Genomic DNA, 13,455 nt, shown 5'->3' on the forward strand with positions numbered 1-13,455 from the left:
TCTCTACTGTGTATTTTAATCCCCTACTCCAACGTCTTTCTGCTCGACTTTCTAGAAAGATTTAAAGAGGAGCGGCAAAGGAGGAGGATTAGCCGAGCTGATGGTGTTACTATGGAGCTGTTAGCAGGTCATGACAGCTGTGAGTCAAAGCAATGATCTTCAGTCAGAGGCTTCTTGAGATTCGTTGGAAGACTGACTGCTACAGGAGATCCTTCCTTCTCACATCACTAAAGATTCTCAGATGATTTTTTTGACATTTAATTTCCATTTGTGGAAGAAAACAAAGTATTTTTGAATTTGATCATGTCAAGATCACCTATCATGATGCTGCTACCACCGTGCTAAACACATCAAACACATTTCAGTTACATAAAATATGAAGACATTCAGGAAAACAATCAACATTACTCCAAGTTTTCTTCAAATAGACAAAGGTAGTAAGTTTACACTTAAAAAACGTTGAAAAATTTGATTAATCTGAGAAATAAGGAAAAAGATTTTAATTTTTTAGTCAAAATTTTGCAAGAGGAGAAGCCCCTCAGATTTTGAGATTAATCTCAAAATTGTTGGAAATTTTTGAGTTTCAAAATTTTTTATTTATTTATTTATTTATTTAAACTTTTGAACGTCGGAAATTTCCTATTTTTTTTTACATAATTTCTGAGTTTCAAGAGGTTGGAATTTGCAAGAAAAAAACTGAAATTATTTTTAGTTTCAAAAATTGCAAATATTTGACTTTTGCAACTCAAACGTTTTAATTTTTTTTTTATTTGCAAATTTTCTAAGTGTCAAAAGCTGAAAATTTCCACAAGTGGAAAATGCTTCACCTGAAATTCATAAATTTTCATGTTTTTTTTCTTGCAAATTTTCTACTTTTCTAACTTGAACATTACTTTAAAATACTCTACAATTTCTGAGATTAATCTGAACATTTCTGTGCTATTTTGGCAGAAATTTTTTCCTCCATTCTTATTTCTTCTGTCTATCATGTCCCTAACAGGCCGTTGTACTGTCCTGACGTCATAAATTCCCAGCAGTTTTCAGGTTTTTAGTTGTGGGAAAAGTTGAACCAGCATGAAAACTGTGGAGTCTAATTTAGACTCCATCCTCCAGACCACAACAGGTGCCTCCCCTCCTCCTCCACCTGTCTCCCCCCTTCCGCGGCGCGCTGGCCGTGACCCAGAAAGCAGCCGTCATTCTGCAGAAATGGTATGCAGCCCGCTCGGTTCGGTCACCGGATCGGCGGCAGCTGCTGAGCCCCGTCCCCGCCGGGGCTATTTTCACCCGCCGGATAAAGTGCCGCAGCTCGGCGGGATTCGGCGCAGAGTAGCGGAAGGATGAAGTCCCGCACAGACGGCTGCGCCTCCGAGCTGGATACCGACACGGACAGCTCCGATGGGAAGTCCACGGGCGGCTGCAGCCCACCCCGGGAGTCCGGGGAGAGACTGGAGGCGGAGGGCGGCTGCCCGGGCGCGGCGCGGAGGAGGCGGCGTCGCAGGAGCGGCGTGGGCAGCGGCAGAGACGCGCGGCTGTCCGGCGTCAGCAAACAGCGGCAGGCGGCGAACGCGCGGGAGCGGGACAGGACGCACAGCGTGAACACGGCCTTCAACGCGCTGCGGACGCTCATCCCCACCGAGCCCGTGGACCGGAAGCTGTCCAAGATAGAGACGCTGCGCCTGGCCTCCAGCTACATCTCCCACCTGGCCAACGTGCTGCTGCTGGGGGAGGACTGCCGGGACGGGCAGCCCTGCCTCCGGTACCAGGACATGATCCTGCACGGCCCCGCGCCGCTCAGTGGCCCCTCCCTGCGGCCCATCTGCACCTTCTGCCTCAGCAACCAGAGGAAACAGGTGGGGCGCTTTCTGGACCGCAGGGTCCGAGAGACGGTGCACCGATTTATCGGTCCGCCGATTCGGCCGATACATGTGAGGCCCATCTACCTCAGCAAAGATCTAAAAATTAACCTCTGCCCTCTTATGCTCTCCTGTGAGCAGAAGAGAGCAGAGAACTCAAAAATTATACTCAAGTAAGAGTAGAACTACTTCAACATATTTTTACTCAAGTAAAAAGTAGCCATCCAATTACTCAGACAAAAGTATTTGTTAAAAAGTCTACTCAACTACTGAGTAACTAATCAAATTATCAATCATTTAATATTTAAAAATTACATCATCAGACGGACTAAAATATAAAGTTAAGTGCAAATTTTGGTATTTAAGTACAAAATGACGATAATGCATAAAAAACTAAAAAATTTAATAAAATCAGGCAACTGAAAATGTTTCCAAATCAGTTTCTTTTAATAAAAAACTCAATAAAATTTTTAACAAAACTGAACTGTGTCTGGTGAGTTTTTGGTTAAAATAAGTTTGTTCTTCATTCAGTGGCTAGAAAATGTGAATCGGCAGGTCAGGCTTTTTAAAAGATCGGCCAGAAAACCGCAATCGGTGCATCTCTAGTCTGACTATGGCTCTCAGCAGAAAGAAAAGGAAAATACTTTTTTAAAAAGTGCGAGTACTTTTAAAAATAATTGCTTCAAAACTTAAATATTACATTAAAATACAAAAAGTTATGTACCATATATGTATGATTATAAAAAAAAAAACAATCATGAAAATGTTTATTGTATCGTGTGTTGTTTATCATTTATGGTGGAAAAAAACTAAATAATTGAACAAATCTGAAGTGTAGTAGAAAGCCCATTTAGGAATCATTTTGTTTTTATTATTTTTTTAAATATAAAAAGAAAAGAAATTACATTTCTACTCATCTGTTTGAACCCAATAATCAAACAAAACGTAAAAAAAAATCCCCCCTAAAAAGGAAATTTTGATTCCAGCCTCCAAAAAAGAATAAATCATTTAGTTTTTCCAGTTGAAATACAATTTTGGTTTAATTTTGTTGGTACTTAAAACTTCTCTAATTTATCTGTTTTATTTATTTATTTATTATAATTTTTGCCCAAATTCAAACATTTAAATGATCTTTTTAAATACTTTCCTACTTGTTTTTTGTCATTTACAGCAAGAAAAAGTGCCACCTACAGTCAGTGAATGATGGCTGCAGAATAAGGTTCTGCTGCTTGTTTTTCAGATTTTACATTAAAATACAACAGGGTTTAATTTTTGATCATGAAATGAAAAACACAATTCTTTAAAATTTATTCATATATTTTTTCATTATCTAACTGAATTCAAAAAACTTATTTTCAAATTATGAAAATTTTTTATTAATATTATCTCGCATATTTTATCACCAGGAACACAATTATGATGAATAAGAACAAAATAAACCCATTTCTACAATTTTTCATCAGCTGGGATGAATATTTAAAACGATTAAAACGCGTTTTTTAAATCACACTTAGAGCTCATCATCGTTGGCCTACTGTGATGATGTCACAGGAAGAAGAAGAAGAAGCATATTTTGCTAATGCTAACTGAAAATGTGGAGGATGTTAAAGTTGTTTCTCAGTTTAGCTGTATTTTATTTTTAGAACTATAAAATTATTTTTATTGACCACAAAATTTTTTTCAAATGGTTGAAATTTCCATAAAACCTCAATATAAAAATTACATATACAAATTTTACTCCATCTGGTTCCTGATAATTACTAAAGAGTTAATGAGATATATATTTACATGAGCAAGCTCAAATATGTATCATTAATTGTCAATAATGTATTAAATAAACAATTAAATGCAAAAGTTATTATTTGAAAACTTGTATTCATGATAAACACACACATATTTTACGCATTTTAGAGATTAAATTATTAAAACAATGAAGTATAATTTAAATGGTCATAGCGTACACTAGATTCCATACCTGTTACGCCAGAATACAGAAAGGAGCTGCTTCTTCCTGTTCGTCTCCAGCTGCCCCAGCCTGACCAGTAAAATCAGGAGTTTAAAATAAAACTGCAAAATGAAAAGAAAAGAAGAAGAAGAATTTGTCACAGGTCGGGATGAAAACCACAGTGAACATATTAAATATTAAACATGTAAAGTCATTAATTTACAAGATTCAGTTAAGACAATCTAAAAAATCTTTGATTACCATAAGAAAAACGTAGAGAAGTTACCAGCGGTCAGAAACAGGTGGGGGAGGAACTATGACAGCTGAAGTTTACCATCCAATATGACAACTAAATATGAAAATACTATCTTTGTTACCAACTTTGATGGTTTTTATCCCCTTAGCTTGCCTCTTTACTCAGCTGATAGTTGTTTATGTACTATTTCTTGAATCTATTGTAGTTTTAAGTTTATAACTTTAAATTTTTGGCATATGTTAATACCAGTGCATAATATCTGACAAAATAAAACCCAAACCCAAACAAAAACATCTATAAAAATAATAAATTTATGCATTTCATCTCATCCTGTAGGAACCAACGTCTTTATAAACACATTTAAATACACAATGTTGGTTAAAAAAACTGTGTCTTTATCTCCACAGCTCAGAGATGGAGGGAAACACTCTTCTTCAGTGTGAAACGAAGCAGCTCTGGACAGACCCGGAGTCCACCTGATGTTTACAGTCTAAACTTTGTAAATACATATTTATTTTTTTTAAACATACTACAGGACAAACATGACTTTTTTTGAGCACTTTCTGTCCAGCTTGGTGAGCTTCTGAACCTCAGTGTTTTGACTGACACGTAACCTGAGCCCTTCTGCGCAGCTGCACCTGACGTGGGGCTATTTTGGTCCCCACCGATAGTACAAACTACCCCATGGCCCACCACCACCAAGCGTAACTCCTAAAAACAAGCTGGTCACCTTCAGTGCAGTAGTTGCTGTCAGTTTACTGGTGGCTGCCTTCAGCAGTAAGAAGGCTGTCCATTACTACTGCCTCTAGTGGTGGACGTAAGTAACTGCAACACTTACAGAACCGGGCAGTGAAATGGTTTAACTTTATTCCCCAACAACCATTAGTGGAAGTTCTCAACATACTTGATAAAGAATTGGACACACTGATATTCTACCAATCAACAAGGTACAAAACCACCAACTGTAGGAGAAAATCAATTGGTTACCTAAAGAGACGGGTTGGCTGGCCTGTTGTTCCTTGCAGGACAAAGGTTCTGGGTCTTCCTTGTACCTGAGTGAGTTGTCTACAGGTTCACTGAACAAAAACATGGCTGTTAGCTTTAATTGTTGCTCTAAACCAGTAGAGTGTCCAACTGTATTTCTCCCCAGCTGCTATCCTGTTTGGTATCTGTTTTGCATTACTGCCACCTACTGGTATGGAGTGTCATTACCAGGTCTTATTCCTCTTGTGGCATTTAGTTGGCAATTCTGACATCTACACCAAATAATTTAAAACTGTTAATTAAATCCTTCCAACTATGCCTATGCACAAATGAAACTGCAACAAACCTCTCCCTATATTTCTAACAATGTAGAATAATGTATACGACTGCCTCTTCCCGATCACAAAACTCATAATTTCTAATTTTTCTCTATTCTATAAAGTGCTGTTCAGTTCAGTGTGTCCAAAACTGAGTTGATTTTATTGTAGACTGAAATATGAACCTTCATTTATGCCTATTGAAAATTATTTGACTTGGAAGCAGAGGAATTAAAAAATTACATTGTGCTAACAAAATGAATGTGTTCATGTGAAAGAAATGGAAGTGAAAATTTTAAACAAATTTGTTTATTCTTAACCAAAACGTCAATGTAGCTAGCTAGTTAGCTACACTGAAGCTAGCTAGTTTTCAATATATCAAATTGGCTGCACTGAAGCTAGCTAGCCTACTACATGCAGTGGTAGATTAATTGTACATTTGTTTTATATGTCAATGTCATATTTTCTGGTTGCAAGTTGGAGAGATTAAAATATTTTCCTAAGTTGGACATCTATGAAAGAGAACATGTTCAATAGCCAGCACACATCAATAGCTAGCAAACATCTTTTATTTAAGAAAAGGCAGGTTTATAACTTTGATTCTGACATATCAGAAACTCAGATGTTTACAAATGTGACATTTTTATTGTGGGGATTTTCTTAACCTGCTTCAAAAATGTTTATGATTAGTCGTAACTTGACTTCACAGCACTGTTCAGACATATTAGCCTAAAGTGTTGAAAAGTTTACTACTGCAATGCTGCACAGTCACTTTAACAGCACATGATAAGCATCAGACTGCCTTTTGCACTTTTATGGAGAATTTAAAATGTGATATTAAACTCAAGTGGATCCCTTTGATATTTATAATACAGCACTAAACTATTACTGGGAAATTTTGCTCTCTACCTCAGATCTATGTTTTAAATACGAAGGCCTACCTCTGATCAAAATTAGGAACAGGACTGTCACAAATACTTGAATGTCAGACACGTCTGTCCTTTGCACATTGAATGAAACTGCTTGAAGAAAAATGTATTTTTGTATGAAAAAATAAACTTTATCAACCTGTCTTTGTACATTTCTTTCCAATAGTAATCTGAAGAGTTTTTGACTAACCAATCACTAATCAGCTAGTAAAGTTTCATCAATACCACAATTTTTAATGTACACTGATGTTTTATATTTTAGTAAATCTATATATTGTTTACAATATTTCCTATAAGCACCTATGGATAAATGAATTAATAAAGTAGCAAAGCAGATTAAGTAAGTGGGAGGAGCCTGATAACGATGGGTGATCTGATCAGACCAATCAGAACTGGTTATAGCTTGTGGAAACCTTTGTACTTTTATGAACTTCACAACATTTGATTTATTGCAGTAAAATAAAACAAAAACAGAAAATAGCGTTTCAATAATCTTTATTTCATAAAAAAGTGAAACTGGTTTATATCAGATTAAAGAAAGTATAAACTGACGATAGTCAGGTAGCTGGCGAGGCATTTTACAGGGCGGTTGGGGCGTTTCCTCAGACGGACTGAGCAGAAACGGGAAAAAAGTGGAAATAAAAATAAACTGAGTTTGCCAAAAGAAAAAAAAAAAGTTAAATAAAGCAGGACAAAAAAAACTTTGGCAAGACCGATGACATTTGTCAGCCTTGCAGTCGCACGACTTTACCTTAAATGTAAACCCAATCCTGCTTCAGAACCAAGAGGCTGAGATTACATCGAATCCTTGGATCCGGACTACAGAAGGCGTTGGAGACGAATCGAGAAAATAGGGAAGAATTCCTGGCTTTTCTGATTCCCCGGCGGAGCCGAGGCTCCTCCAGGACCGTTTGCTTTTAATTACTACTGCAATGTTTCGGTGGCAGAGGTGAGTGTGGAGAGAAATCAGTAACAGGAGGTAGAAGAGGAAGGGCCAAGACATTCTACTGCTCCTGCTGCTACAAAACAAAACAGAACAAAAAAACTGGAAAAGCTCGTCTGGTGATGAAGATTTCAGTCCGCCTCCTCTTCATCAGATTCAGACTCTGCAGAAAAGAAAATCAGGTTTTTTAGTAAAAGCTTTGGGAGCCACTTGAGGCCATGTTGCAACGTTTATTTTGATACATTCTGTACAAAGGAAAAGATAAAATCCTCATTAGCTTTCTAGATAACACCTGATGATTTTGGGTCAGTTTTCACATCATGATGCTACAACTACCAGCTTTCAAAGTGGATGTGAGGAACTTTGGCCGATAACGGGTTTTTTCATATGAATATGAAGAGATTGGGAGAGTTGTGAGAAGTTGAAGCTTTCCAGTTTAATTGGAAAGGATAACGACAATAAAAATGGTAGAATTTAGAAACCCTAATATTTGCTTGGTTTTAAGAACTAAAGATACTCCAAAAGCTTTAAAGAAACAGCTTGTAGACAAACCATTAGCATGTAGATTGGAGCATTAGCTGCATTACTGTTATAAGCTAATGCTACAAAACTGATTGAAGTCAGTGAAGTAGGAAACTTTATTGTTGAAACACAAGCCAACGTCATTTGTTTAAATATTAGCGTTATGCGACATGGTTCTATGTGTTTGAATATCAAGGTTATTTTTGGTATTTGTAAAAAGTTTTAAATAAAGTCAAGAAGAACAAAGATACAAGTTTATTAGAAATCTGAGGCCTGGTCTCTACAGCTTGCTACGCTATTTCATGAGTTTTTATCAATCTGTGAAAACGGGGCATCAATTATGGTCAGGATGTACATTCATTTTCTTTTAATTGGTCTTTTTCTAGAAAGCTCAGTAAATCAGCCACTAAGCTAACGTACCTTCCTCTGCGTTCTTCAGCCACTCGACAAATTTTTTCATCTGCTCGAGGAAAACGCTCTTCCCCTTGGCGACGTGGGCTTCAGAGTACCACTTCATTATGGCCTCTTCGCTCAATACGTCAGCTGGGAGACGGAAGACAGAGTTTCTCAAAGCGCCTGCTTCGACTCAGACTTAACACAACGGAAAACAAAAGGCGGTGACTCAGACCTTTGTAGAGGAGCACCACGATCTTCTGAAACGCCTTCATGAAGTGGATGTTGTCATAGCAGTACTCCTGGATCTTCAGCAGCAGGCTGAGCTCAGACAGACCCTGGGAGGTGAAGGCTTTCAGCAGAGGGCTGTATTGCTTCAAAAAAAAGATTTACAGGAAATTTTACCACAAAATTCTGCATTATTTTTACTTAAACATCTCTGTTTTGGTCATAGTAGTTGGAGCTGTAGACTGCTAAATCGTGATACGTTCTTCAAAGATACTTTCCCTGAGGCTCACCTTCAAGTGTTTGATGGCTTGTTCGGTCACCAGCTCTTCCTTCTTGTTCCACTCCACGCAGCTCATCACGCTGGTCCAGATGATGCCAATCATGGCCTGCTCTGACAGGCCCGCCTTCTTCATCTCCTCCCTGGTGAAGGTGATGATCTGAAGAACAAACACCACCTGGTTACCGCCCGTTCGCCCTCGCTGTGGGTGGAGTTACAGCAGGAGAAAGCTCACCTCTTTCTGAGGGTCTCCACGCAACATCATTTCCTGGAGCTCCTTCTGCAGCTCCTTGCGTGCGCCGATGGATTGCTGGTTGCGGGCGAAGTCGGACAGCTCCTTCAGCCCGGCGTCGGTGAAGTACTTAGAAAAATGCTCACAGCTCCGTTTGTTGGCAGGAAAGAGTTCCTGAAGGAAAAAAAATAAAACCGTCCCAAAGTAGGCGAGGTCAGACGCAGCTAAGGACAAACTGCTGGAAAATTGTGAAACATGGAAGCTATTTAGCCTTGTTAGCTAACATCATCGTAATTTAACTATCTGATGTCGACAAAAAGGTTTGGTGAGGTTTGTTGTTTAGGTCATAAAACACAGAAGGAGCTATTTAAATATAATTTTAAAAAATCTAAATTTTATTTCGCAATTAAGACAAATTAATTTGTAAGTCATATATGTAAGTATTTAATTCCTGATTCACAAATAAAATGCTGCATTTGACCTGAACAGAGAAGTCCAGACCAACTGTTAGCTTGTGCAAATTTCTTCCTTTCACTTAACTTTCCATTTACATCCTTGAGTATGATATAAATAATCTTTGTAGCCAACCTATTTCACAGTGAACTATTTCAGAGGTAAACCTGAAAAGAGAAGTTCAGACCTGCAGTTAATTTGTGCTAATTTGTTCCTTCTACTTTGACATAATCAGCGTTTGTAGCCAACTTCTTTTAGAATGAATATTTTGGAGTTAACCTCAACAGAAAAGGTTAAATCTGCAGTTAAACCCATGTGGAATATATTTACATAATAAATTAGCTTGTTATTTATTGACAAATTAAATGTTAATCTGCTTCATCTAGATTCACCAGGAGCAACTTTTCTTATAAATACAGTTCAGTTGCCTCAACATTTTAAAAATAATGTTGATTTTCAGCTAAATATTCAGATATCAGGTTAACATCTGGATTTCAGGTGGCTCTTCTGTAAAAACACTGGGCGTTTCCATGGTTACAGGAGACAGAGAGCAGCTCCGGTGACTCTGCAGCGTTTTACCATCAGCCTGTTGTCCATGCCGACTTTGCGCAGACTGCCAGCCACAGAGTTGATGTCCTTCTCGTTGATCCACGACTTGAACAGCTTGACAGCAAAAGCTGCAGAAACTCCTGGAAGCAGAAGTAGAGCCGGGCAGAATCTAGTTACTTTTACTCAATTACAGTTACTACAGTAACTTCTTTTATTGAAAACAAATAAAGGTTTAGGAGCATTTTTCATTTTTATTTCAGTTTTAAACTGAAAATAAAACTGATTTGTAAAAAACTATTTTGTTATTTTCATTACTTTTATAAATTATTGTCATTAAGTACCAAAATTTCCACTTAACTTTATAATTTGGTGTGTCTAAATATGTAGTTTTTAAATATGAAATAATCAGTACTTTTTACCAAGTACCTTTTACTTTTACTTGAGTAAAAATATGTTGAAGCAATTCTACTCTTGAGTGAAAGTTTTGGGCACATTCGGGTCAAACACAGGAACAGGAAGTGGAGAACCCCAGCAGAAAGTGGTTGCAGCCTCACCCTCTTTGACGAGGTTCTCGTTGTAGAGGCTGATCAGGATGGAGGCGGATATGCTGCCGTTGGCCAGCAGGATGCCGGTCAGCATGGCCAGCTTGTTGCGCTCAGACTCAGTGAACCCCTTTAGAAACAGCAGCAGCTGCAAACAAACAGTCGCAGCGTTAGCAGGTGCTGCAGCAATAATCCACTCCATCTATAATCAGCTGCGCCACCTTACCTTCTTGATCTCCTCCTCGAAGCCCTTCTCCAGGTACTTGTAGCGCCTGATCAGCTTGTTAAAAACCTATTGAGAGGAACAAAAACCTCGTCAGCGTGCATCACTTAAACCCGCCGGAGCGCTGCGTCGCGTCTCACCTGAGCGTAGGCTTGCATGGTCTCCAGGTCTTCCTGCGCCGTAAAGAGGCAGAACTCGGTGCGGGTCAGGTCGTCAGACAGCGTCCCGCCTGGTGCTGCAGGACACACGCCGCCGCCGGTTAGCTTTCAGGAAACTCAAACACACACCGCAGCCGGTCATTGACACTTACCCAGCATGCCGCCGGCCACCAGGATGTCAAAGAGTGTCTCTGCATACCGGCGGTAGTCGAGTTTGGCGCCAGAGGCATCAAGGAACTTTGCAACCGCCTCCAAATCAGTGCCAGTTTGATTCAAGCCTTGTACGATACTTTCTTGAAACTGAGTAGGGTCAAATCTCTCCTTTTCATCTGCGAGGGGGAGAAATAAAAACATTAAATCAGAGGAAGAGAAAGGGAGGAAGAAACACCAAGAGGAGAGCGGTTACCTCTTTTCCTCGTTTTGAAACGCTGGCCGGTTAGCGTTGGCTTTTGCTGCTTTTGATTATTCATAAAAGACACCTGCAAGGAGATGAAGACGCCGGTTAGCAACCAAACTACAACAGAAGAACATCTTTATACCTTTCAGACACTCTGCTGCTCTATTCAACAATAAACGATGAAGGAGAGCGCCACCTTGAGGAATAGAAAGGGCATGCAGATCAATCCACTTCCAACACAATCTGACAATATTCAAACTGATCACACAGCAGCTCAAACGCCTCAACTTGGCATTTGATTTACACTTAAATTACTAGTTTTCCTTACAAAAAATTATTAAACTCAACAAGATTTAATATTTCTGATTAACAGCTAAACTGAAACTGAACAAACTGGATGGAAGATGATGATTTTACTCAAAACAAACAAAACTCTCCTGGTAAATTTGTTATAAAAATAAACCAAATTCAGGAGGAAACTACTCTTTTCTAAATGTTTTTAAAACAATTTCACACATGCTGTGTTACTACACACTGCTGATCAGCTTGCTGAAAAACAGGCAAGAAGATTAAAAAAAACATCTGTTTAAATAACATTTAAAATATTAATATAGTTTGGCAGCAGAAGAAAAAATTGTTGCTTTTTAGATTTTAGAAAACTATAAAAAAAATTTTTAGCTTTTTACTCAACAATTTTGCTGGATATTTTAAGAGTTACATCTGCTACAGGTAATGTAGGAGAAAATGTTTTACAATACAAAACAAATTTATGTTTTTAACACTTCAGTTATAGAAATAAACAAGAAAATGTAAATGTTTTGTTGCCGTTTCACTCACATTGTCACAAAAAAAGAGCTGTTCTTATGCAAAAGAGTAATAATCAAAATATTATGATTATTAAAATATGTTCTACAGTAGCTGAATTTAACAAAATTCAGGTACTGATAATCTAGTTCTACAAAGGTTTAAACTTAATTTAAAATGTTTTAACTATCTCAACATTTAATTTATAACACTATTATTAGAAAAGTCGTCATATTTTTCAGGTGCGACCTGAGTTTCGGGGCAGTTCGGGTCACATCGTGCCACCTGACCCCAACATGTCTTTATACCGAAGGTCTTTACAGTAGTTTGCTCAACGCTCAGAAACATAATTACCATCAGATTGTTTTAAAACACACCACAAAACTGTTTTAAAAGTTATTTTATGTAAAATGACGCGAAACAACGGATTTAAGTCTATTTTTTCCTTACAGGTGAGGCTTTCAAAGCGCCTCACAAAAGGAAGGAGGGCCAGACAAAAGGCGAAGATGGGAGGTACAATGGAGCTGGTGGGTGTCGGATCGTGATTTCGAACAACTGTCGCCATTTTCGGCCATTTTACAAGAAATTGTGCATAAATCCAACGAGGAAGGATATCAGGAATATTTTTGAACAATCTGATCATTTGTGAACTGGGATCATTTCATACTAAAGCCGGCTAACTGAGGGATTAGCTCAAGCTAACTACGGGCCTCACCATGCGCCGGGCCGCTGTTTGTTAGCCGGGCCTGCTGCATTACTGACCGGGCTTACATCACCAGCATTCTTCGGTTCAAACCTCACGGAGACCTAAGGACAGTTGGTCTGTACATAAACACAACCTGCCATCGCAATGTCACGCCAATCCGTGACACTTTTTTGAAACAGAGCTAAAGAAAGCGTGAGCGCAGCTAATACTAGCAGTAAGCTAACTGAACTGGAGGAAACAGGATTCGCCCTCCGGTGGACCAAAACCCCCGGCTCCAAAAGAGCCTCTAAACTTCACTTACAACAACTAGTTGAACATGCCGCCGGCCCAAATGAACAACCCATAGTTTGGAGAACACTTGAGGTTGCTGGTGAGGATACTCACCGAAATTAATGCAGATAAAAAACGGTTGTGAACCAGGGGAAGTGAAGCAAGTGTCGAGTCTCTGAGCGGCCCAAATAAAAAGACCTTCCCGTCAAGACTACAGCTGGCTCCGCCCACCGCGCATGCGTGGTTAAAGCGAATGAGAAAAGGAGGATTACCAACTCTTTCAATCCACCCAAAGCTCAAAGTTTACGTTTTATGTTCAATTTATTGTGTCTCAAACTGAAAGAATAAAGAAAATCAGTTGAATAAAGTTGAAGTTATCCAAAGGCAGGCAGTTATCCAAAACTTTGGAAAGGTGGAATCTTTTGAATACAAATCTTATTTAACAGGACAAGAAAACATCATCTTTCTGCATCA

At 38.6% G+C, this 13,455-nt stretch overlaps 2 protein-coding genes across 2 annotated transcripts; one reads left to right on the top strand and one right to left on the bottom strand.

The window, feature by feature from the left end:
* The first annotated feature begins 838 nt into the window (after positions 1–838).
* Positions 839–7,382, top strand: si:ch211-246m6.4 (transcription factor 15). Its single transcript, XM_044110455.1, has 2 exons — positions 839–1,850; positions 4,462–7,382. The coding sequence occupies exons 1-2, from the start codon at positions 1,338–1,340 to the stop codon at positions 4,495–4,497; spliced, it is 549 nt and encodes a 182-aa protein (XP_043966390.1). The 5' UTR covers positions 839–1,337; the 3' UTR covers positions 4,498–7,382.
* Positions 6,763–13,271, bottom strand: bzw1a (basic leucine zipper and W2 domains 1a). The gene is made up of 12 exons (XM_044110454.1): positions 13,096–13,271; positions 11,211–11,283; positions 10,957–11,133; positions 10,787–10,881; positions 10,650–10,715; positions 10,436–10,571; positions 9,912–10,021; positions 8,883–9,053; positions 8,661–8,807; positions 8,378–8,516; positions 8,170–8,292; positions 6,763–7,390 (listed from the first exon to the last, which is right to left on the bottom strand). The coding sequence occupies exons 2-12, from the start codon at positions 11,272–11,274 to the stop codon at positions 7,359–7,361; spliced, it is 1,260 nt and encodes a 419-aa protein (XP_043966389.1). The 5' UTR covers positions 11,275–11,283; positions 13,096–13,271; the 3' UTR covers positions 6,763–7,358.
* Positions 13,272–13,455: the final 184 nt, after the last annotated feature.

This window comes from Gambusia affinis, linkage group LG24 (genome assembly GCF_019740435.1).
Source record: "Gambusia affinis linkage group LG24, SWU_Gaff_1.0, whole genome shotgun sequence".
NCBI lineage: Eukaryota > Metazoa > Chordata > Actinopteri > Cyprinodontiformes > Poeciliidae > Gambusia > Gambusia affinis.

Coding starts and splice junctions, on each gene's coding strand:
- si:ch211-246m6.4 (XM_044110455.1), top strand. CDS start 1,338: ATGAAGTCCCGCACAGACGGCTGCGCCTCCGAGCTGGATACCGACACG. Junction 1,851..4,461: donor TCAGCAACCAGAGGAAACAG/GTGGGGCGCTTT, acceptor TTATCTCCACAG/CTCAGAGATGGAGGGAAACA.
- bzw1a (XM_044110454.1), bottom strand. CDS start 11,274: ATGAATAATCAAAAGCAGCAAAAGCCAACGCTAACCGGCCAGCGTTTC. Junction 8,517..8,660: donor AAGCCATCAAACACTTGAAG/GTGAGCCTCAGG, acceptor TTTTTTTTGAAG/CAATACAGCCCTCTGCTGAA. Junction 8,293..8,377: donor CGTGGTGCTCCTCTACAAAG/GTCTGAGTCACC, acceptor TCCGTCTCCCAG/CTGACGTATTGAGCGAAGAG.